The sequence below is a fragment of the Pelophylax lessonae genome, assembly GCF_965119305.1.
Source record: "Pelophylax lessonae genome assembly, chromosome: 1".
Taxonomy (NCBI): Eukaryota; Metazoa; Chordata; class Amphibia; order Anura; family Ranidae; genus Pelophylax; species Pelophylax lessonae.
This window is the reverse complement of record NC_138768.1, coordinates 373,124,093-373,147,871: the sequence shown is the minus strand read 5'-3', so window position 1 is coordinate 373,147,871 and position 23,779 is coordinate 373,124,093. Positions and strand designations below refer to the sequence as shown.

General features: G+C 40.6%; 1 protein-coding gene across 1 annotated transcript in view; it reads left to right on the top strand.

Moving 5' to 3' along the window:
- PGM5 (phosphoglucomutase 5) overlaps window positions 1-23,779 on the top strand; it is a 179,264-nt gene that overhangs the window by 77,872 nt on the left and 77,613 nt on the right. The window contains exon 7 of the mRNA XM_082245045.1: window positions 19,786-19,901. Coding sequence (XP_082101171.1) covers window positions 19,786-19,901 — 116 coding nt within the window. The remainder of the gene's footprint in view (window positions 1-19,785; window positions 19,902-23,779) is intronic.

Below are 23,779 nucleotides of genomic sequence, written 5' to 3'. Positions count from 1 at the left end.
TTGGCTTCCAGACTTAAAGCTAAAAGAACCAAGACCAAAATTGATCATATCTTCCACCCACTCACCAATCAAAAACTGACACACCCCCAGAAAATAGCTGACGCATTTGCTGATTATTATAGCACCCTTTATAATCTACACTCTGACTCCTCCACCTCTCAACCTACGGACGAGGACATTCAAGCGTTCCTCCGACACCTGAAAATACCTGCCATCTCTGCTGAAGCTCTCTCCCTCTTGAACAGCCCCTTTACGGCCCAAGAACTAGCCAAATCATTTCGCTCCCTTCCCATGAACAAATCGCCAGGCCCCGACGGCATGACAAATGAATATTATCGTTCCCTTCAAGACATACTCTCCCCACACTTACTTAGCGTCTTCTCTGAGGCGACAGCGCAGGGCACTTCCCACGCGAGATGTTGCAAGCTAACATTACCACCCTCCCCAAACCTGGCAAACCCCCTACAACACCTGCCAATTTTAGGCCAATCTCTCTCCTGAATAACAATGTCAAGCTATATGCCAAACTCATCGCTAACCGCCTAGCACAGATTTTACCTTCCTTGCTTGGGAGTGATCAGATGGGGTTCGTCAGGGGGCGTCAGGCACCTGACGCTACTAGACGTGTCATAAACTTGCTGCACCATGCCGAAAAAACTAAAACGCCTTCTCTGCTTCTCTCCATTGATGCAGAGAAGGCGTTTGATCGTGTTCATTGGGGATACATGAAGGTGGCCCTACAGAAATTTGGGTTCTCTGGACCTATCTAATCGTCAATATTGGCCCTCTACTCCACGCCGTCGGCTAAAGTGCTATCGGCTGGGACATTGTCCAAATCGTTCTCCATCACCAATGGAACGCGACAGGGCTGCCCGCTGTCACCCCTCATTTTTAACTTGTTAATCGAACCCTTGGCTGAATCATTTCGGACGGACTCCATGGTCTCGGGTTTTAAATTGGGCCTCAACAACCATGTTATCACGTTATTTGCGGATGACGTCATTTTAAGCCTGACAAACCCTATTGTGTCCCTTCCCACAGTACATCAGATACTATATGCTTTTAGCCATGTTTCTTACTACAAGGTTAATTTTGGTAAATCTGTTATTCTTAACATGAATGTCCACCCCTCCACACTTCAGCACCTTCAAGCGTTACTACCCTACATATGGACCTCTAGGTCCCTGCCATACCTTGGTATCCAGGTATCGTTCCCAACCTCTAATCTCCTTTCTTCCAACCTGAAACCCTTAATCTCATCCATTTCCACTGACTTAGCTAAACTTAGGTCCTCGGAGCTCTCCTGGGCTGGCAGAATAGCCTCCTTCAAAATTCTGTGTCTCCCGAAAATTCTCTACGTCTTCCGCACACTCCCGATACCCATTACCAAGAAATACTTAGATCCTATCTCAAAAGTGCTAAGGGCGTTTGTATGGCAGAAAAAGAGAGCGCGATGTACGTACTCTCACATGATCTGTCATAAACGGGTGGGGGGTTTGGGCTTGCCGGATATTGTGGACTACTACCATGCGGCCAGGTTAGCGCCACTCCGACACTGGTTTAGAAACCCACAGTCCCTTCCTTGGATTCCCGTTGAAGCCACATTATCTAAGACATCTGACCTTAGTCTTTTACGGCTGGCTGACATGTGGAAACCTCTTAACCTTTCCGCCTTGCCGATCACAACCCAAGCCTCTATTCAGTCTTGGAGACTTCTCCGTACACACTTCCCTCATGTTAAACCTACTGTGCAGATTCCCCTTCCAATGTCGGTATTAAACGTATTGATCCCGTACTCCTCCACTACCCAATTCCTGTCCGTGGGTATACTCAAGATATCACAACTTTATCAAGCAAACTCCCTTCGACCATTTATGGACCTTCAGCAAGAGTTTGCTCTACATACACGGGCTGCCTATGCCTATAACGGTATATCTAGTTTTCTGCGGAAATCCCCCCCCCACCCTCTACCTCCCTGAATCACTATGGAAATTCCTTACGGACCCTGTGTCCCCCATTAAAGGTATCTCTCTCTGTTTTATAATATGTTTGGACAAAAAACTTGGTTTGTGAAGACCTCACACATGATCAAGTGGGAGGAGGAGCTTCAACTAACCTTCTCCGACTTGAAATGGCAACAAGCTATCTGCTCCTCTCATAGTACTACCCAATGCGTTAACCACTGGGAGCAGACACAAAAACTTATCACTAGATGGTATCTCACGCCATACCGTCTATCTAAGATTTACTCTACCCATAGTCCACTTTGCTAGTGCCATTGTGACCAACCCGGCACACTTCTACATGTTTTCTGGTCCTGTTTAGGACTGACTAGCTATTGGAGAAGGGTATTTGAACTTCTGTCCGATCTCACCGGGATTCTCCTTAAACCCAACCCGTCCATGGCCCTTCTCTCACTGGGGCTGGACAACGTCCCCCATGACATGAGAACGGTGTACTGCCATGTTCTTACAGCAGCCAGAACATCCATAGCAAGACACTGGAGGCAGCCAGTGGCCCCATCTCACCTGGAGGTGGTGAAACTAGTCAATCTCCAGTATTCTTTAGAAAAAGCCTACGCTTATTCAGTTTCACGGGGAGCCAGATTCCACAAGGACTGGCACATAAGGACCCACAGCCGGTACTATACCCCCACCATGTGAGGATTATCTGTATTCACTTTGCTGATGAAGTGTTATGTCTGACTGTTATGCAATATTGTTGCTGTTACAACCTATGCTCTTTGACTTTACCTATGCGTTACCTGTTCATGTTCTGTATTTTGTTTTATGACTTTTAGCTACATTTATCACATGACTTTATTTTTGAATGTATGCTTTAAACTCAATAAAAACTATTGAAAGTAAACAGCTAGCTTCCAACAAGGCCCCAGGCCCTGATGGGCTTACAGGGGAATATTACAAGTCCACTCTGGAGGTCATAGTACCCACCCTACTGGAGGTCTACTCGGCCATCTGGTCTGGAGGTTCTTATCCCCCCACTGGTAACCAGGCCACAACTAAACTCCTTGCCAAAAAAAGGAAAGGACCCCCTAGAACCCGGTTCTTATAGGCCAATATCCCTCTTGAACCTAGATGTAAAGATCCTCTCTAAAATCATAGCATCCCGGCTGGCACAGATTATGCCTTCTTTGATACATCCGGCGCAATCCGGATTTACCAAGGGGAGGTCGGCCGCATCCAATATTCGGAAAGTTCTTCTGGCCCTTGACCAAGCTAGGATACGCTCGGAGGCAGACCTGGTGATCATCACCCTGGACGGGGAGAAGGCCTTTGACAATGTGAGTTTTGACTGGCTTTCCATAGTTCTCAAGGCCTTTGGCTTTCTTGTGGCCCTTTACGCACATTGTCAGGACCATGTATGCCTCTCCTGCGGCCAGGCTGTGGGTGGCGGGATCTCTCACCGATGAATTTCGCCTTTTTAAGGGCACGAGGCAAGGTTGTTCCTTTTCCCCGCTGCTCTTCAACCTGGCACTGGAACCCCTTTCCAGGTACCTCCTGGAGGTTTCCCCTCTGCATGGTATTTTGGTTGGGCCTCGGGAGCTCCGCATCTCCCTTTTTGCGGACGAAGTCCTGATCTTCACCCATAACCCTGCACTGGACATGCAGACTATTATTTCTATGTTTGATAGATTCAAACTGTGTTCGGGCCTTAGAATCAATTATTCAAACAGCGAGATTCTCCCCTTGGGTACCACGTCTAGACCTATCTGGGCTTTCTCCTCTCCCTTTACATTAGCTTCATCTCACATCACGTATTTGGGGATTAAGATAGGCAAACTTCCTTCCTCCATTTATACCTTGAACTACCCCCCACTCTTCCAGAAGCTTTACCAGGAACTAGATAGTTGGATGGATCTGCCTCTTTCGCTTTTGGGACAATGTCAGCTAGTTAAAATGGTCAGCTTTGCCCGGTTATTATATCCACTACAAACTATCCCGATACTGATTAAACATAAAGATGCAAAGCAAATTAATAGTGCCATTTCAAAGTTTATATGGAGGGGCAGGTGACCACGCATCTCCCATATATGTTTAAGTGTAAAAATACATACAAGTATGTGTGTATATATACACCCCTATACACAAGTTCAGATGTTTTGCCTGCCTCCAAAAACCCCAAAAAAATGCCTGCAACAACACACCTGGGCGTTTTTTTTTTTTTTGGCGCTAGCGTTTTTTTGGGCATTTTTTTGGGTTCTTTGGAGGCAGGCAAAACATCTGAACTTGTGTATATGGGTATATATACAGACATAATTATATGTATATATACACCTAGACATATATAGGTGTGATAGTAGCAGAAATATATGCTTGCGCTAATATGGCTCTGCTCCTATAACACCTATATATGTGTAAGTGTAAAATACATATAAGGGTGTGTGTACATATATACCCCTATACAGAAGTTCAGATGTTTTGCCTGCCTCCAAAAACCCCAAAACAATGCCTGCAACAACACACCTGGGTGTTTTTTTTTTTTTGGCGCTAGCGATTTTTGGGCATTTTTTTGGGTTCTTTGGAGGCAGGCAAAACATCTGAACTTCTGTATAGGGGTATATATGTACACACATCCTTATATGTATTTTACACTTACACATATATAGGTGTTATAGGAGCGGAGCCATATGCCTGTTAATTATTTAATTAGCGCAAGTATAGTGTTCTGCTCCTTTCACACCTATATATGTGCAGGTGTATATATACATACATGGGTGTGTATATATACCCCCTATACACATGTTCAGATGTCATGCCTGACTCCAAACATGTCCTCAAAAAATCCCTATCAACGCCTGCAGCCAAAAAGCAAGCTGACTGGTGAGAAGCCATATCAGTGCACTGAATGTGACTTAAGAGAAACAATGTTTTCTCTATAGCGGTCACCCTGACATGGAATGGTTTGGTCACCCTGCCATAGCAGTCGGTGTCAGTTCACCCTACACTACATTACGGTCACCCTGGCACTTAACACTTTCCCTACAGAAACTAAATTTTTGCATCTAACTAAAGTGTAAAAGAGCACTCTAACTACACTAGATATCCCTTTCCTCACACTAATAAATGCTAAATGACACTTTTGAAGCAAATTTAACAGAACTGCTTCCACTCTCTTCCATGTCCCTGTATTACAATGCTAGGAATTTGCCGGGGCTATCTTATATACTGGGGGGCGTATTCACTAATGATTGGTCTAGGGACCCCCCTAGTCACTCCAATCACATTCCTAGAATTCTCCTGCCCCCTCAATTGGCTTTTACTAATGGTTCTGGTCCAATCACGGGCTTTTAAAGCCCATTTCCTGTCCCATTGCATTTTGGTTGGTTCTGGTTGCCGAATTCCGAACTTTTTCAGCAAAAAGTTCTAAATTCGGCCGAACCTCGAACAGCCAATGTTCGGGTCGAACCGATGGTCGACCCGAACCGTTCGATCATCCCTACATCCAACTAGGGTTCTAGTATTTTGCCTTGATTAACTGATGGTATCTTGCACATATAGTGCCAATTCACAGATCTGAATGTTAATCAGCTGTTACCTATAGAAAGTGAAAAAATGTTGTTCATTATTATTTCTTGCATTCCTACTATTGAATAAAGTTTCTTTAAAAAAAAAATAGGAGACAGTCAGTATAAATCGCCCTGGGGGGGGGGGGGGGTAAGAGGGAGGAGGGAGAGAGGGGAAGACATAGCAGTACCACCCAGTATTCCTTAGCACAGGAAGAGAACCCCAAACAAATAATTTAATTAGTACTTCTACATTGTGTGAAAGTTGCGTACATTTGCCACTATTGGATCCTATAGTTCATTCAATTTACAAGACTACAATATGGAGTGTGATTCTTTTTTTGAAAGAACATTTCATTCAATGTAGGAAATGTTAAAGGGAGATCCATAAAAAAAAAAAATCAATAACCCTGATTGAGACTTTATTGGTAACAACTTAAATCATAGCATATTAACATATCAATATGAAATGTTTCTAAATATTGTTTCTTAACCACTTTCAGACCGGAGGATTTTCCCCCTTAATGACCAGGCCCTATTTTTTGATTCGGCAAATGCGTTACTTTAACGGACAATTGAGCGGTCGTGCAACGCTATACCTAAATAAAGTTGACATCTTTTTTCCCACAAATAGAGCTTTCTTATGGTGGTATTTGATCACCTGTGCGATTTTTATTTTTTGCGCTATAAACAAAAAAAGAGCAACAATTTTGCAAAATATATTTTTCACACTCTGCTATATGACATTCCCAAAAAAAGAAATTAAAAATCAATATTTTTTAACATTTTAGGCCAATTTGTTTTGTGCTACATATTTTTGGTAAAAAAATCACAATAAGTGCATTTCTATTGGTCTATGCAAAATTGATTGCGTCTACTAACTACGGGAAAGATTTATGTCATTTTTATTGTTTTTTTTTTTTTTACTAGTAATGGTGGCAATCTGCGATTTTTTGCGGGACTGCGACATTGCGGCGGACAGATCGGACCCCTAACTGACATTTTTGACACTTTTGGGGGGACCAGTGACATTACTACAGTAATCAGTGCTAAAAATATACACTGTTACTGTAATAATGACACTGGCAGGGAAGGGGTTAACAGTATAGGTGATCAAGGGGTTAAATGTAAGCCTAGGGGAGTGATTCTAACTGTGGGGGGCGTGGCTGTGAGATGATCACAGAGACATGCAATCCTATATAGAAGGATCACATAGCCTCTGTGATCATTGGAGGGAGAAGGACGGACGGCTGTGTTTACATCAGCCGACCATCCTTCTCTGTCAGTGGGGGGAGATCACCGGTGTCATGCGGCAATCAGAGCCGCCTGACACCCGCACTGGCTTCCCCGCTGACGATCGGGGGCGGGAGCGTGCCCCCTAGCTCCTAACAGGCAGATTACGTTTATTGACGTGATTCTGCCTGGGAGAGCCACTTTGCCGACGTAAATGTACAGTGCACAGTCGGCAAGTGGTTAAATAATAGTATTTGCGAAAATTCGGAAAAACACAAATCACAGTTTTGTTGTGACTGTATACCAGATTACTCAAATAAGTTAGATTTAATCCCACGTCACAAAGAGATTTGCACTCCTTGCACTCCAGCACACACATGTCTCGTTATCCATATCACGAGGTTGCAGACACAAAAGCCAAAACAAAGTTCATATTTAGCTGCAAACTGAAATATGATTAGTTAAAAGTGTTTATTGCACATTCAACATATCCAAAAGCAGCACTAATTTCCTAAAGTACAAACCACAAAGTGCATTAATATAAAACAAATACAAGCATAAATGCAAATGTATAGCCAATAACACATTAAAGTGCAGGTGGTTGTGCAAAAGTTCATAAGATTTCCACTTGTGAAACACAGTAAACCCTTCCTCCATTGCGGGGGTTACGTTCCTGGACCCACCCGCGATAAGTGAAAATCCACTAAATAGAAATACCCTATTTAAATACACTGTAGGCATGTTTTTATAACTTTCACTGTACTTTTAAAAGCATTTAAGGTCTTTAAACACACTTTTAAAACAATAGAAACTAATTTAAACACATAAAATATACTGAGAGACAGAGCAAGAGCTATGGAAAACACAAAAATATTTAATTATCAATGATTTAATTAGTAAAATAACATTACAGAAAAAAATGCAATATACCGGGACCGCAAAAACTGAACCACGATATAACGGGGGTTTACTGTAATCTGTGATATACAGTAAACCCCCACTCTATCGCAGTTCAGTTTTTGCGGTCCCGGTATATTGCGTTTTTTTCTGTAATGTTATTTTACTATATAAATCATTGAAAATTAAATATTTTTGTGTTTTCCATAGCTCTTGCTCTGTTTAAATTAGTTTCTATTGTTTTAAAAGTGTGTTTAAAGACCTTAAAATGCTTTTAAAGGTACAGTGACAGTGAAAAAAACATGCCTACAGTGTATTTTAATAGGGTCTTTCTATTTCGCAGATTTTCACTTTTCGCGGGTGGGTCCGGAATGTAACCCCTGCAATGGAGGGGGGTTTACTGTATAGCAGTTTGTGTGTTTTGACTGAAGGTGTCTCCACCCTTCTACTTCCTGGTGTAAAAACAGTGTTTCCACCACCGTGTGTAACCAAACAGAGCCTCTTATCAGACAATGTGGACCATTAAGTTACAAATAGTCAAATAAAGCTCATGCATTTTCCATGCCACGTGGTTTCCCAGTCTAAGTTCAGTCTCCAACCTGGATCACCTTCATAACAATCAAGTGTCACCACAATTTCAGTGCTGAATTGGCCTAGGTCTGATTCAGTTTCTCCAAATGTTCATTGTAAAAAGGTTGTACAATACACAGTTATTTCAGATATATACCCAGAGCCGAACTTCAAAAAAATATAATGAAATAAACAAATAAATGAAAGAAAAAAAAACTGAATATAAAATGGAACAGTTTCTTTAAGTAAGCAGCCAAATTTCTTTCTTCAGTGATATCTGATTGGTTGCTTTGAAGAACAGCTCAGTTGTTGTCCTGTTCCATTTTTTCAGGCAGTCATAATCCACTGCAAATGTGTAGATTAGTAGTTGCATACAAAGGAGAGCATATATACAGTATATTCTTAACTGAAATTTCAAGTGATTAACACTGGTCCCTTACACAATATTGCCTTTAGCTCTTGAAAAACTCCTTCTGCCTCATTCTATTTCCATAAAATGAACTTGCTACCTTTGAGGGTATCAATAAATGGAGCTGCTATAGTAACTATGTAAGCGCAAACTTTTAGTAGTATCCTACAATCCTTAACGTGATAATAAAGTCTAAAGCTTTCTTTTTTTTTTTTTTTATAATGTAGCACCCTCTAGTCTGTGCTAGAAGTGAGTGTAGGAAAACCATGCTCTGACTCACATTTAAGCTGGTGAGTCTTAATTGGGTAAGGGTTTATTAGAGTTCAGGGCTGGATGACTCATCATGACAGCTCTCTGGTGCCTCCTCCTGGTCTAGAAGTTTGGAGAATCTTCTGGAACTAGAGGGCGGGGGCTAGGAGGAGCTGCCATGCATATTTCTAAGACCTCAGCCAATCTCCAGTAATGGGCTGGCAGGGGGCAAAGAATATCTAATAAATAGACATGGGCCATGCCAGAAGAGGGGAGTCAGATGGAAGATGGAGATGCAGTTATGGGGAAGCTGTCGTGACCCTTCAGGTGAACCCCCTAGACTGGTGTCCTGCCTTGAGCCTAGGCTTGGGTGCTGAAAGGATCATGCCAAAACACATGAGAGGGAGTCTTTCCTGGATACACGGGAGCAAGAGAGAGGATAAAGTGTGCAACACTGTGGGGACTAAAAAAGGGGGGAGACTGCCACATGTAGTTGACTCCCTTGAAGACAGTGGTGTGCTTAAGTCTTCAGCTTTCCCCTAGAGATCTCTTGAGAGTCAGTCGGGTGGATTGGTGTGGAAAGACAGCCAGCAGGGCTGGTGGACAGGGGCAGCTACAGCTAGATGGGTTGGCAGTGCCTGAAGAGGTGGTGCTGGGATCAGTGGCCACAGAGGAGAAGTTACAAGCTGTTTCACTACATCTGTGCTACACAAAAGGGGCTACGAGTTCCTGCCTGTAATGGGCTATTGCTAATCTAACTGAAAGCCTGTCAGATCAATCAGAGTTATTTTGCTGGAGCAAGCATGTGAATGTGCAGGAAGAGCATGAAGGAGACTGTATATAGATGTCCCTGAAGTTTTGCTGAAGTTTGTTGAAATCAAGTGGGCACCCCATAACCTACCATCTCTAATCAAGTTATTAACCCTCAAATAAAAAAATTATGAAAATTCTGTGCAATGGTTTTGCACATAGCAGCCCTGATCCTCCTCTTCCTAGGTCCCCATGCTCCTGGCTGCTTGTTATGGGGGCACTCGTATAAAACACACAGAACGGGGCTCAGCCCCACCCTGCTCCCTTCTCACTGGCTGTAATTGACAGCAGTGGGAGTCAATGGCTCCCACCGCTGTTTCACAGCCAATGAGGAGGCAGAAACATGGGTGAGCAATCACACTCATGCATATCGTGGGATCGTATTGGGTGGGGCTACGGGGGAAGCTGCATACTGAAGATTTTTTACCTTAATGCATAGAATGCATGAAGTTAAAAAACCTTCAACCTTTAGAACCACTTTAAGAATGCTATCTATCACTCTATAGAATCATGCTAAGGGGGGATATGATCAACATGTATAAATACATAAGGGGTCCATATAGTGAACTTGGTGTTGAGTTATTCAATTTAAGGTCAACACAGCGGACAAGGGGGCACTCTTTATGTCTAGAGGAAAACTGATTTTTTTTCAAATATGGAAATGTTTCTTCACCGTAAAAGCTGTGAAAATGTGGAATAGACTCCCTTCAGATGTGGTTCTAGCTTGCTCACTAGATTGCTTTAAAAAAAGCCTGGATTCTTTGCTGGGTGTACATAATATAAATGGGTACAAATATTTATAGGTAAAGTTGATCCAGAGAATATCCAATTGCATCTCGGGGGATCAGGAAGGAATTTTTTTCCCCTGCTGTAGCAAATTGGATCATGCTTTGCTGGGGTTTTTTCGCCTTCCTCTTGATCAACTGCGTGTATAGGATTGTGTATATGGCATTGTATGGGTGGGTTTTCTTTACTGTTTTTTTTTTTTTTTGTTGTTTTTTATTGGTTGAGCCAGTGTCTATTTTCAACCTGACTAACTGTGTAACTATGCTGGGGTCCCATGTTAACCAAAAGGGAGGACCAGGTACTGGCACAGCCCATTTGGTGTCACAAAAGCTGTTTTGGAGATTGGAGGTGATGATGTACCTGGCAGGACCCCATCACATGGGATGAACATGGATATTCGGATAATTAATTAAGTTTACTGAAGTCGTTGTAGAACCTGAGGCTGCCATTTGGCTTAGAGATGATCACTATGGGGCTTGACCATTTGCTGTTAGATTCCTCTATAGCCCCAAGGTCTAACATTTTCTGTACCTCTTCTGGAACTGCTTTTTTTTCCTGAGCTTCAGGTACTTACTAAGAGCTTAACTTTACTTTGATATAAGGCTCAGTTACTGTGTCATGGTAAATATTAGTTCAGCCAGGTAATTTCTGCAAGAACACTCTCAGTTCCTGAGTAGCAGCTAAGGTCTCCAACAACCTAGATTTACTGTAGACTGAACCGTTGGCTCATCCCTGAGCCTAACCTTAGATATAGCTTTTTGTGCTGAGTAATTTTCTGCTAAAAGAGCCATACAATCTTTCAAGGGTTTATTAGGTGAACATTTGATTTTTGAGGGGCTTTCTCTTTTCTGACTGGTTTACTACGTAGGTTACATCCATGATTTTCTCTCATGATCCCTCTCCATGAACACATGGTGCAATTTATGACAGATTAATGTAACTGTCTGTAAGATATATAAGTCTTTTGCAGAATTGCCATAGGCAGAATTTTGTCTGTGACACAATAATTACACATGCAACACAATTCACTCCAATAAGGAAGAGGTCTTATTTACAGTATCTCTTTTCTTATCATGAAATATGGTGGTAATATTCCTTTATGAATTTATCACATACATAGTGATAAAAAAAAAGGGATCACACATAAAAAGTACCTGAGTTTCTCACACATAGAAATAGCAAGACAACTGTTAATCCAACAACACTAATATAGTCTCTCCTCCTCCGGCTCCACTGCATGCTAATCGTCTGTCTCTTCACCACTTCCTCCTCATCCCCATTATAAACTGTTCTTTTATACACATTGCATGCACATCTTTCCAAGGAATTTCAGTCCAGGCACTTTAGAACTTTAAAACTTTTACTTGTAAATAAGACAGAACCATATGAAACACTCGTACAGATTCCTCCATAGAGAACTCTAGTTAGTCCTATTCTCAGTTTCCCCCAGTTCATACCTTCAAATAGAGCAAAGTACAGTTCTAGATTCAATTTCAATACCTTGACTGGGTACCCACCAAGGGGGAGCCCCCCAAGAGTAGGGTTACATGTGGCTGCAGTCTGCTTTGTGCCAAAGACCCAGCTAGGTTGCCTCTCCTTCTACAAATAGCCCACAACAAGGGGGCAGAGCCACGAACACCCAGAAGTTGGCAGCCTTAACCCATTCCTAGCAGCCTAAAAGACTAGAACTCACTAAAATATACTTTATCAATCTAACAGTGCAAAGTAACAACATTAGGTAGTGTGCACCTCAAAAGTAGGCACAAGCGTTCAAGCAGAGCACTAATAAATAGCAAGTACTTCTTCACAAAGGGGGCCCAGTGTGGGAAGTATTGGAAAGGTTCCCGTTAGAGAAAGGTGAGCCTATTGTCAGGGAAAGGTTCCTGATGAGGAGAGAGGAGTTAGGTTTCAGCACAGTCTTATCTGGGAGAAAGGCCAGTGGCAAAGATATCTTTAATCACATAGCCAGTGTTCTTGACTGGTGGAAGAGATTCTCCTAGTTGGGGAGTCTCCTCTGAAGAAAACTCTATTTGGACAGTTAAAGCTGGCCATAGATGGGTAGACTTTTGAACCAAAATTCTTAGGAAAATTCGCACAAAAATTCTCAGAACTTTCGATAGGCGTTTGAAGGATTTAGTTTGCTTTTAACATTTAATTATGTAATAAATAGACTTTACCGGAAAAAAAACATAAACTCTGTTAGAAATTAGTTTAATCGAGAAAAAATTTCTATCCTGCTCCTTCAAACTTTTATGTCCCTGAGGTCAAAATCAAATGCCGTTTTGACTCACTAATGATTAGAAAAATAAACAAATTTTCTTGGACCATACTTTTCCTGAGAATTTAAAATTCCAACCATCTATGGTCAACTTAAGGAATCACACTTCACACAACCTCCTGTATGTAAGCCCTGCATCATTGTTTTACATAATATTACCATTATACGTGGTTTGTGATTTGAAAGTGACAAAAGCAATGATTACTGTATTGTTGTAACTGCTATTTTTTCTTAGATAAAAATACTTACAAAGAGAATTTGAGTTGCCCGGTCCTTTCAAACCTCTGCAATACAGTGAGCACCCATTAGGGGTATGAAACGTCTGCTGCAGCCTCCCAAACCTTTCTGTCGTGGCCTAATTCCATTCTGCTACGCAAAGTTCCAGCATTCCTATTGGCTCACCACTATGATAGGTGGCCTTACTGGCCAATTACACTAGAAGTAGGAAGGGGCTGGTAAGTTTTGCTAATTAACCAGGAAGCGCCAAAGATGTTTTTGTCTCAACAGCCTGGGATTCTAATACAAAGGAAAGGTTTGAGAGGCAAGGCTTAAGAAGCTGCTGCATTGGCACCTCTAGGTACCTGCACTTTACACTTTCAGCAGGTGAAAGAGCCTTTTTGAGTACTAATAAACCCAGAGCAGCTTGTCTCAATCTATTTTGTACAGGTCTGCCTTGAGTGCATTGAGCACATTTATAAATGTATAGTAGTTTTGTATATATTTTATTTCAGGTGCAGGTTTGCTAATGTGCAGGTTTGCGACTGTGCACCTGCTCCTGCATGCATGTCAGATTTTGACATGCAGCTTTTTCCATGCAGCTGCTGCTTTTGCCTCCAATTCTATAAGCTGGCTGCAAACAGCTCAGGGCGGATTCAGATGCAATAACAAATTGCATGCGGAACAGGTGTCAACGCTGTCTGAATGAAGCCTTATTATTTGTATTATAAGTAGTAATTATAAAAGAGCAGTACTACTGATAGAAGAAGATGTGGCAATTGTTGCAGTAGTGGTAGTGATAGTTGTTAGTAATGGTAATAATATTAATCAGTAAAATTATTCATTGGTTCTGCAAGGCTATGCAGTGAGGCACTAAATACAGTACACATACTGTAAAAACTGACACAACATTTGAATGTATACAGTACAGAACTATGTAACAAATAAAAATGATCTGCAGCATCACAGCAGAAACCTCCATCCCTGGAACTATATGCAAAAAAGAAAAAGGAGGCAGTGGGACTTTGATTGAGGTAAATGCTGTCTTAAAATTATCCAATTGAATAATTAGTAACCAAATATTAATTTATTAGTGGCTACATGATGTAGCACAATCACGCAGCACATGTCAATATACTAGACATATTGGTCAATAAATAAATAAATTGACAAGACAAGAGAGGCACGGACATGGATACCATGGAAAGAAAAACATCTCTTTTTCTTTTTTGCATACAGTACAGAACTATAGATCTTCCTTTAAAAAAAAGAAAGCTATGTCAAGGTTTTCTAAAAGTCTTCAAACCAGTAAGTAGTTCTAAGTGCTTTCAATTACTCATACATGGTTTTATTTAATCATCAAAGATTTTGCACTTAATCTGAGTGAAACAGACCAGCAAATGGGAAGGAAGTTTTAAAATAAGAGGAAATCATCTTTTATTTCCACATGTGGCTTTATTTATTGTAATATCCTTGCTTAAATAAAGTTCATGGGGTGCGACGTGCTGGTAAAATAACATGCTATTTCAAAGAGGTATAGCAAAGTACAACTGTCCTCACTTGCACAAGCCAAGCTTAATCAAAACAGAAAATGCCACCAAATGATTTCTTGTTTGTCAGAGAGCTATTGGAAGAAAAAGATTAACTCTGCTGAATGTGTAATTGTTATCCCAGCATGTGAAAGCCGCTGGCAAAACAAATGGTGTATCCAGATGTAAATCTCTTGAGAACTCAAAATCACATTCATTCACAATGCTGTATATTCACAATTGCTAGGGTTCCATTATTTTAATGCACTAGCCTTTTCTTATCCATCTTCTTAGCAGAAACCCATTACTTTATCCAGAGGAGTAAACATTTTGGCCAAGGTCCCTCAACAGATGGGGCATGAAGCTGCAGTATCACATGTGATAGTAACACATTTATCATCATAAAAAGTTCAGATGTTTGGAACGTCTGAAACTTTTTTTAAAAACACCTTCATGTTTTATTTAAGCCTAAAATGTTTATCTTGCATTAGTACTGGGTCTACATAGCTTTTTCACAAAGGGAAAAGGACATTTTGGATGTTAAAAACTGTTTTACATAGTTTCAAACATTTGAAAACAATTGGGAGGAACACCTTGAAGGATTCTAAATAAAATAAGCCCTATTGGTGTCAGTAAATGTTAAAATAGGTCCCATCAGCGGAAGGAAAAAAAGCCGATATCATTGGTATCAGTGGGATAAAATAAGCCCTTTATCATTGATGTTGGTGAATGGTAAAATAAGCCCCATCTTTATTATCAGTGTAAGAAAAAAATCCCCATATCATTCACATTGATAGGATAAATAAATCCCTTATTGTTGATGTCAATGTGAATGGTAAAATAAATACAAAAAAGGCTGGGCGCTGAACCCCAACACAAGCATGTCAACTCTAACTGCAGCCAGGTGTAGAGCCAGGTGCATAGGCAGCCTTGAAAGTGGCTACTGGGGTAGTGGAACAGATGAATGGCAAGAAAGAACACTAAACAGGCACTGAATCCAGTGTAAAAAAAAAATAACAGAAAAGTGTTTCTATTAATGGGAAATGTAAGAGCTGGACTCAAAGCATATGCACATAGTCTTGGGCTAAAGGAAGTTCTACAAAAAACAATAATGTCCAAGAAAGGTACCAAGTTTATTGAAGTGATCAAATAGATCTTGCATGGTGCTAAGCAGTAATCCCAGACAGTGATGGAAAGTTAACAGGCTGAGAGCAGATGTAGTGTGCCAGTGTGGCACACATCTGTGGCAGTGTGGAATCTCCAGTCAAACATCCAGCAAGGACAGGGAGATAGGTGGCTTCAAGCCATGATGGAGAATCTCCAAGGGACTCTAGCCAAGAAGTGATGTCACCAAAAACACGTAAGTCCTCAGCCACTGACCCGGAACAAACTGAAGGGACACCAATGAACAGGACACTAAGCCAGTTACCAGGATGACATTTGTCGGAGAAAGCCCCTTTCTCAAATCCTCAATTGTTTTACATAGTTTTAAATGTTTGAAAATAATTGGGAGGAACACCTTGAAGGGTTCAAAACAAAATAAGCCACATTGGTGTCAGTGAATGTTAAAACAAGCCCCATCAGCGGAAGCCAAGAAAAGTCAATATCATTGGTATCAGTGGCATACAATAAACTCCTTATCATTGATGTTGGTGAATGTTAAATTAGGCCCCATCTTTATTATCAGTGGAAGGAAAAAAGGCTCATATTATTCATGTTAATCAGATTAAATAAAACCCTTATTATTGATGTCAGTGAATGTTAAAGTAAATCCAATCTTGTTATCAGGGTAAGGAAAATAAACCCCATATCACTGGTGTCTGTGGGTCTGTCAAAGCAAAGAATAAAAAATAAAAATAAAAATTTTTGTTAGTGTCAGTCAAAGCAAGAATAAAGCCTACGTTTGCCCTGGAGTTCAGTGGTTACTTACCTCAATACACGTTCTTGTGTTACTGCTTTGTCTCTCTGCTTGCCTCCAACAGCAACTTTGCTGTCAGTGTGAAGCAGAAGATCACTTTGTCGACAGTGCCAGCATAATTTGCAGTGCCAGGTGCTGAAGTGCAGATCGTTCAAGCACTCAGCACTCTGCTACCACTCTAGAAAGTGTCCTGGACCCTGCAAGACAGCCTGAGGGACATCAAAATAATAGGGATGCCTCAGCGGATTCGAAACAGTTGGCAAGAATGACCTTAGCTTTTACTAATCCACAGCAGAGATACAGTATATTGCCAATAATTTATGGTTAAATGCTGTTAATTGAATTTCCAAGAAAATACAAATGTATGTAACGTCTGCATAGACATAACAGGCGCAAATACAGGGCTTCATGTAAAGGTATTGGCATTGCATAGACATACATTTAAAGGTGACTTTGTATTAGCAATAATTTATATATATATACACACATAGTATCTCACAAAAGTGGGTACACCCCCCACATTTTTGTGACAACACTGAAGAAATGACACTTTGCTACAATGTACAAGCTTGTATAATGGTGTAAATTTGCTGTCCTCTCCAAATGACTCAACATACAGCCATTAATGTCTAAACCACTGGCAACAAAAGTGAGTACACCCCTAAGTGAAATAGTCCAAATCGGGCCCAAAGTGTCAATATTTTGTGTGGTCACCATTACTTTCCAGCACTGGCTTAGCCCTCTTGAGCATGGAGTTCACCAGAGTTTCACAGGTTGCCACTGGAGTTCTCTTCCACTCTTCCATGATGGCATCATGGAGCTGGTGAATGTTAGAGACCTTGCACTCCTCCATCTTCCGTGTGAGAATTCCCCACAGATGCTCAATAGGGTTTAGGTCCTGAGACATGCTTGGCCAGTCAATCCCCTTTACCTTCAGCCTCTTCAGCAAGGCAGAAGTCATCTTGGAGGTGTATTTGGGGTCCTTATCATGTTGAAATACTGCCTGCGGCCCAGTCTCCAAAGGGAGGGGATCATGCTCTGCTTCAGTATGTCAAAGTACATGTTGCCATTCATGGTTCCCTCAATGAACTATATCACCCCAGTGCTGGCAGCACGCATGCAGCCACAGACCATGACACTTCCACCACCATGCTTGACTGTAGGCAGGACACACTTGTCGTTGTACCCCTCACCTGGTTGCCGCCACGCACGCTTGACACCATCTGAACCAAATATGTTTATGTTGGTCTCATCAGACCACAGAACATGGTTCCAGTAATCCATGTCCTTAGTCTGCTTGTCTTCAGCAAACTGTTTGTGGGCTTTCTTGTGCATCATCTTTAGAAGAGGCTTCCTTCTGGGAAGACAGCTATGCAGACCAATTTGATGCAGTGTGCGGTGTATGGTCTCAGCACTGACAGAATGAAACCCCACCCCTCGACTTCTGCAGCGATGCTGGCAGCACTCATACGTCTATTCCCCAAAGACAACCTCTGGATATAATGCTGAGCATGTGAACGTAACTTTTTTGATGGACCATGGCGAGGCCTTTTCTGAGTGGAACCTGTCCTGTTAAACTGCTGAATGGTCTTTCAGATCCTCAGACAGTTCTTTGAGATAAGGTGCCATGCTAAACTTCCAGTGACCAATATGAGAGAGTGAGAGTGATAACACCCAATTTAACACACCTGCTCCCCAATCACACCTGAGACCTTGTAACACTAACAAGTTACATGACACTGGGGAAGGAAAATGGCTAATTGGGCCCGATCTGGAAATTTCCACTTAGGGGTGTACTCACTTTTGTTACCAACGGTTTAGACATTAATGGCTGTGTGTTAAGTTATTTTGAGGGGACAGCAAATTTACCCTAGTATACAAGCTGTACACTCACTACTTTACATTGTAGCAAAGTGTCATTTCGTGTTGTCACATGAAAAGATATAATAAAACATTTTAAAATAATGTGATAGGTGTACTTACTTTTGTGAGATACTGTGTCTGTGTGTGTATATATATATATATATATATATATATATATATTTGTTATCCATAATTTGGTATTTTTTGTTTCACTGGTTACTAAAATAAAAGATACGTTTGGGTTTATACTCGCCTTGGTGAATGTAGCATCGATACAATGCTGCATCTGTACCCTGCTGCCACTGAGAACTGAGTGATCAAACACTACTGATCGTTCAGTTTTCCCCTCTGTTCTGAGCAGAGAGCAGTGACTGTCAGTCCTCGGCTCTCTGCTCTGCCCCTCCTTCCAAACGTTTATTTTCTACCCAGCCATGCCTTCTGGGCCTACTTCCCAGGGATTGGCTGAGGTCAGATAAATATTCATATCCCAGTGGCCAACCCTCCTACTCTATTTCTGGAAACGTTTTCCAAAGGCAGGCAGAAGCAATCAACTACCCGGCTTATATACAGTAATTGCTCACACTACAGCATGAAAGTCTTAGGATCTGAACACAATATGCCCTATGATATTTCGGAGAAAAATTTATTAAATTTTCAGATATATTTGTTTGCAGGATTTTTCCAATGGTCTTTTTTCTATTGGTATGTGTATGGTTCCTAGGAAGAAATAGCAGGGAAGGCAAGATGTTGGAAAGAGCAGGGAAAGCTTTAGTGTTAGGCTCCGTTTTCTATGGAGTCACAGCAACCATATATGCTGATTGGCGTTTACTTTCATTTACCTATTTCATTTATCTATCTATCCATGGGAATTTTATGAATTCATTTATTGAGCATGCATATGCAATAAGTTTACATAAGCAAAAACAGAAAGTATCTTTTAATGTAGGGAAATGCAGCACAATTCTAAGATAAGTGGAACATCAAAACCTAAAAACTCATAAACATGACTTTATTTTACATGCATTTCAAAGCTGCAGTAAATGAATGTAAAAACATAAATAAGTTTTAGGTTTACTGCACAGCAGTTTACTTAGTTGGTGAACGTAGATAATAATCCCCAACTATGGACTTCCAGTAAGGGAGAGGGCATCCAAGTCTTAAAATAACATGGGATCCTGTTGTATTCAAATTTTTCTTAAAGGTGTGATAATTATCAAATATTATAGAACATTTTAAAGCAAATATATTTATTAACAGCACTAATAAAGAAAATTCACACCAATTATCATCTGCAAGGATCATTCACCCTCTTCGGACAGCTACTTCTATTTGTTTACTATGTTAGAATGGTAAATGCGGTTCTCTGTGGATCTGAAGCTTGAACCATTCAGCTCAAGCTTCCTTCCAAGACATAAGTAGAATAAATAAAATTTTGCCACCCAACCTAAGTTTATGATATTATTTTCTAAGCATATTCATTGATTATCTGACTTTCTGTTGCAGAGTTGCAAAATTAATGAAAGTCCCAGTGTATGAAATTCCAACTGGCTGGAAATATTTTGCAAATTTAATGGACTCTGGGCGGTGTTCACTTTGTGGAGAAGAGAGTTTTGGCACGGGTAAAGTATTTTATTTTGGAGAAGCTAAGCAGCATGCCATTTGTGACTACAAATATTATAAACATAAGCAATATCTGAAGTGTGCAACTAACCTGCAGTAAAGTTAAAACAGGCCTAAATTTGAAACAGTGCAAAATCTATTTTTCAATTGCCATTGCCCTACAACCTCCTTGTGACATTAAGCTATCCACAGTTTTGAGCCTCCTCAGGATTCTAGTACTGTAACAGCAGAGCTGTAGTAAAAGGTCATATCTGCAGGCAGACAGATCTGTATATTAACTCCTTAGGGGGTAATGGACAAACAGTCGTGCCCCCTGTCACCCTTCTGTCCTGATATAAAAACTTGTAGGGAACCCAGAGTTGTGGAAAGGCAAGTACCACCATATTTTTAGCAGTGGTTTAGGTTTTAGGGCAGCAAGGATGTGTGGGGAGGTAAGTGCTGGAATGTCTAAGTCCTTTGACATGAGGTCAGCTGATCAAACACTGCATCCTATAGGAGAAGTTAGTAGTGTGAAAACTGTCACAGCTGTAGCAGCTTATGCCAATTATTTACTATTTTATCCCACCCAACCTCTCACTTTGCTGCAGAAACTTTAGGCTTTCTCCAACTACAAAAACTGCAGAAATTTGAGGCACTGAATGTTGCCTGACTTACCTGACAGCCTGAGACCATATTTTCCTTTCAAATGGGTGCAATCAGCAATCACATATCTTGGCACACAAATACCTGCTAACCTCCTTTACAATCCAGCTCCTAACCTTACTCCTTTCCTATGTAAGATCGGGCAGGGTTTTGAAATCTGGCAAAAAAATCACACTCATGTGGTTCAGTTAATACAATGGGGTTGATTTACTAAAGGCAAATCCACTGTGCACTGCAAGTGCAATTTTCAAGTGCAGTCACTGTAGATCTGAGGGTAAGGTCTGAAATGAGGGGAAGCTCTGCTTATTTTTATCAACCAATCATGTGCAAGCAAAAATGCTGTTTTTTATTTTGATTGCATGTCCTCCTCAGATCTACAGTGACTGCAATTTCAAGTGCACTTGTAGTGCACAGTGAATTTGCTTTTAGTAAATAAACCCCAACGTCTTTTACTAACTCTCCCAGTCACTAGCCCTCAGAACGTCCTGAAAATACTATGCATGGAATCTATTTCATTCATTTGGATGGGCAACCCACCTTGTTAACTTGTGCTGTTCCCAGGATCACAAACTTTGGCACCATTTCCTCTACTGGGTGTACCCTGGGTCGGAAAATTTAGCACTCTCCACTTTACTGAATCACCAACTGGTAACTGCCTTGTCAAGGTGTTTTTCAATATTTCCTGCCAGATTCCTCTCAGTGACCATGATAAAATCTTTAAACTATGGGTAAGCAAAATTGTTTCAAGGGGCACAGTTTCACCTCTTCTTCAGGTTGGTGGATACCTGCCCTCCTTCGTTTTGATTCAAGCGCAGCAGAGAATTTATTCCATTCACTTCCCACACATATGACTTTCACTCAGCCACTTAAGCCTTTTGAGGAGATCTGTTTGAAATTGGACCCACAAAGAGAACTCCTTCTAAATCACACCATTTGTTTTTAGCAAGCTATAACATCTCCTTCACCCCAAAGCAGATTGACCATAATATTAATTTCTCAAATGGCACCTCCATAGGCAAAAATATCAAGAAATAAACTTTAAACTCCTGAAGCGGTACAAGGCCCCCTTAGTTTTCTCCCATATCTTTCACAGTACCATGGATAGGTGTTGGAGATGCAGTGGGGCCAGGGGTACTCCCAAATAATGCATAAGATGATAGACATTGACCATGTTTTAAACCATGCAGCATGCTTTCTTCACCTCACCCCAATACCTGAAGCTAGATACAACAAATCTCTATTGGTGCACATTCCTAATGCAACTAAAGCCTGATTTTCGTGCACATGGAAACACCCCCTCCCCCCCCCCCCCCCCCAACGTAGTCCAATTTTTTGCTATAGTAAATTACATAATGTACTTGAAAGATTTAACTGCTGCACTTAAAGACAAATCTGATTCTTTCAGGCAAACTTGGTTTGCTGGGTATATTCTACTCGTTGACAGAGGCCCAAGGCTCCAAGTTGTGCATCCCAGGATGTATTTTTTGTCTGCTTCAATCTTGTCTTGCTTTAATCATCTACCACTGACTTCTTTGTTTGAATATTCTATATGAATCAAAAAATAAATATACATCTAAAATTGATGTACACACTATAATTGATTACAAAATGTTGGACTTTTCTACTTCTTTTTACTAAGATTAAGTTCTTTTGCAGTGTTTGGGCAAGTTATCTAACACAATTTTGAATATGTCAGTTAAAGGCCTTATATAATAAATAGAAGCAAAATCTAAAGCATTCCAATTTTAAAAGCAATGATTCAAACTCAAGTCTGTGTTCAGTCAGTAAAACCATAATTCCAAACCTTTTCCCAAATATCTAGGAAAATATGAGATATAACTCCACACCCTACCTAGTCTTAAAAAACAAAGCACAATCTACTTAGCCCCACCCTTGGTGGGTGAAGACTGTGCCAAAAAATTAGGGATAGGTATATTTATGAAAGCTCTACAACCTCCTTTTTACTAATAACAATGCACCAACAAAACACCAAAACAGGCTTAAAATGGTTAACATAATTTAAAAGGTTTTCTCATTTTTTAATGAACTAGTCTCATTTTTCCCTTGAGGTAAGTGGGATTAAATGCCAATGTAAGCAATCAGTGTAAACAAAGCCATGTGTTGGATCAAATTCTGTTCAGATGGAAAAAATGGAAGTCATTATAATACAGGCTATCATTATTGTCCTTTTAAAGTAAATGCAAATTGCTTTGTTAGTATATTAGATATGTACTGTATATCTATGTGTATACAAACAAAACTTTCACTTTATTTAAAGAACTAATCTAAACCAGCTGCATGCCTACAGAACAAGACCGTTTTTTACAGCATCACATTTTTACTTTGGCCTGTAAATAAAAGCAATTCTTCTGCTATAAAAGGCTAGATAGGCTTGAATTTCCCAGAACAGCATTTTGGCAGCGTGTCTTGGAGCTGAATTCATATTTTCAGATACTCTTCCATTTCTGTAGAAGCACATGGAGAATGTCTGAGATGTGCTATTTGTGATGCATAGTGCCAACTTTAGAGCAAAGAAAGGCCTGGGAGCATTGATGATATCATCTACAGTGTGCTCATCCCATACAGTTGTTTCAGAGCATTCCAGACAAGTTCCAGTCATTATTTGAATACATTGAATGCACGCATACAATATTATAGGAGAAAGAGCTTTCTTTGTGCTGGTCAGGAAAGAAGAGACATTAAAGATAAAGCATACTGTATTTTCACTAAGACATATGGTAGATATACTCTGGGAGCAGGTGGAGTGCCCCCCAGAGACAGGGAGGGCCAGCTTTTCACCCCAGGGCTGAGTCCATGGCTAAAATTGGGGACTGAAAGAACATTACGCATCAGTCAATTTATTACTTTTTTAGAAGTTGTATTCCCAGATACCCAGAGTAACAGACTTCACCAGATCCATTTCCTGCTACACAGTGTAAAGAGCTTTTAAGTCAACCCGGCAACACTATAGATAACTTCTTAACGACTTGCTGACCAGGCCTTTTCTGGAACTTTTTGTTTACAAGTTTAAATTTGTAATTTTGCTAGAAAATTAATTAGAACACCAATTATTAGAGCCCCAATAGAATAAAATGGCAATCGTTGCAAAATTTGATGTCACATTGTATTTGCGCAGCAGTCTTTCAAACACAGTTTTTTTGGGGAAAAAATAAACTTTTTTTTGAATAAAAAAAAAAAAAAATAACAGTAAAGTTAGCCCAATTTTTAGTATAAT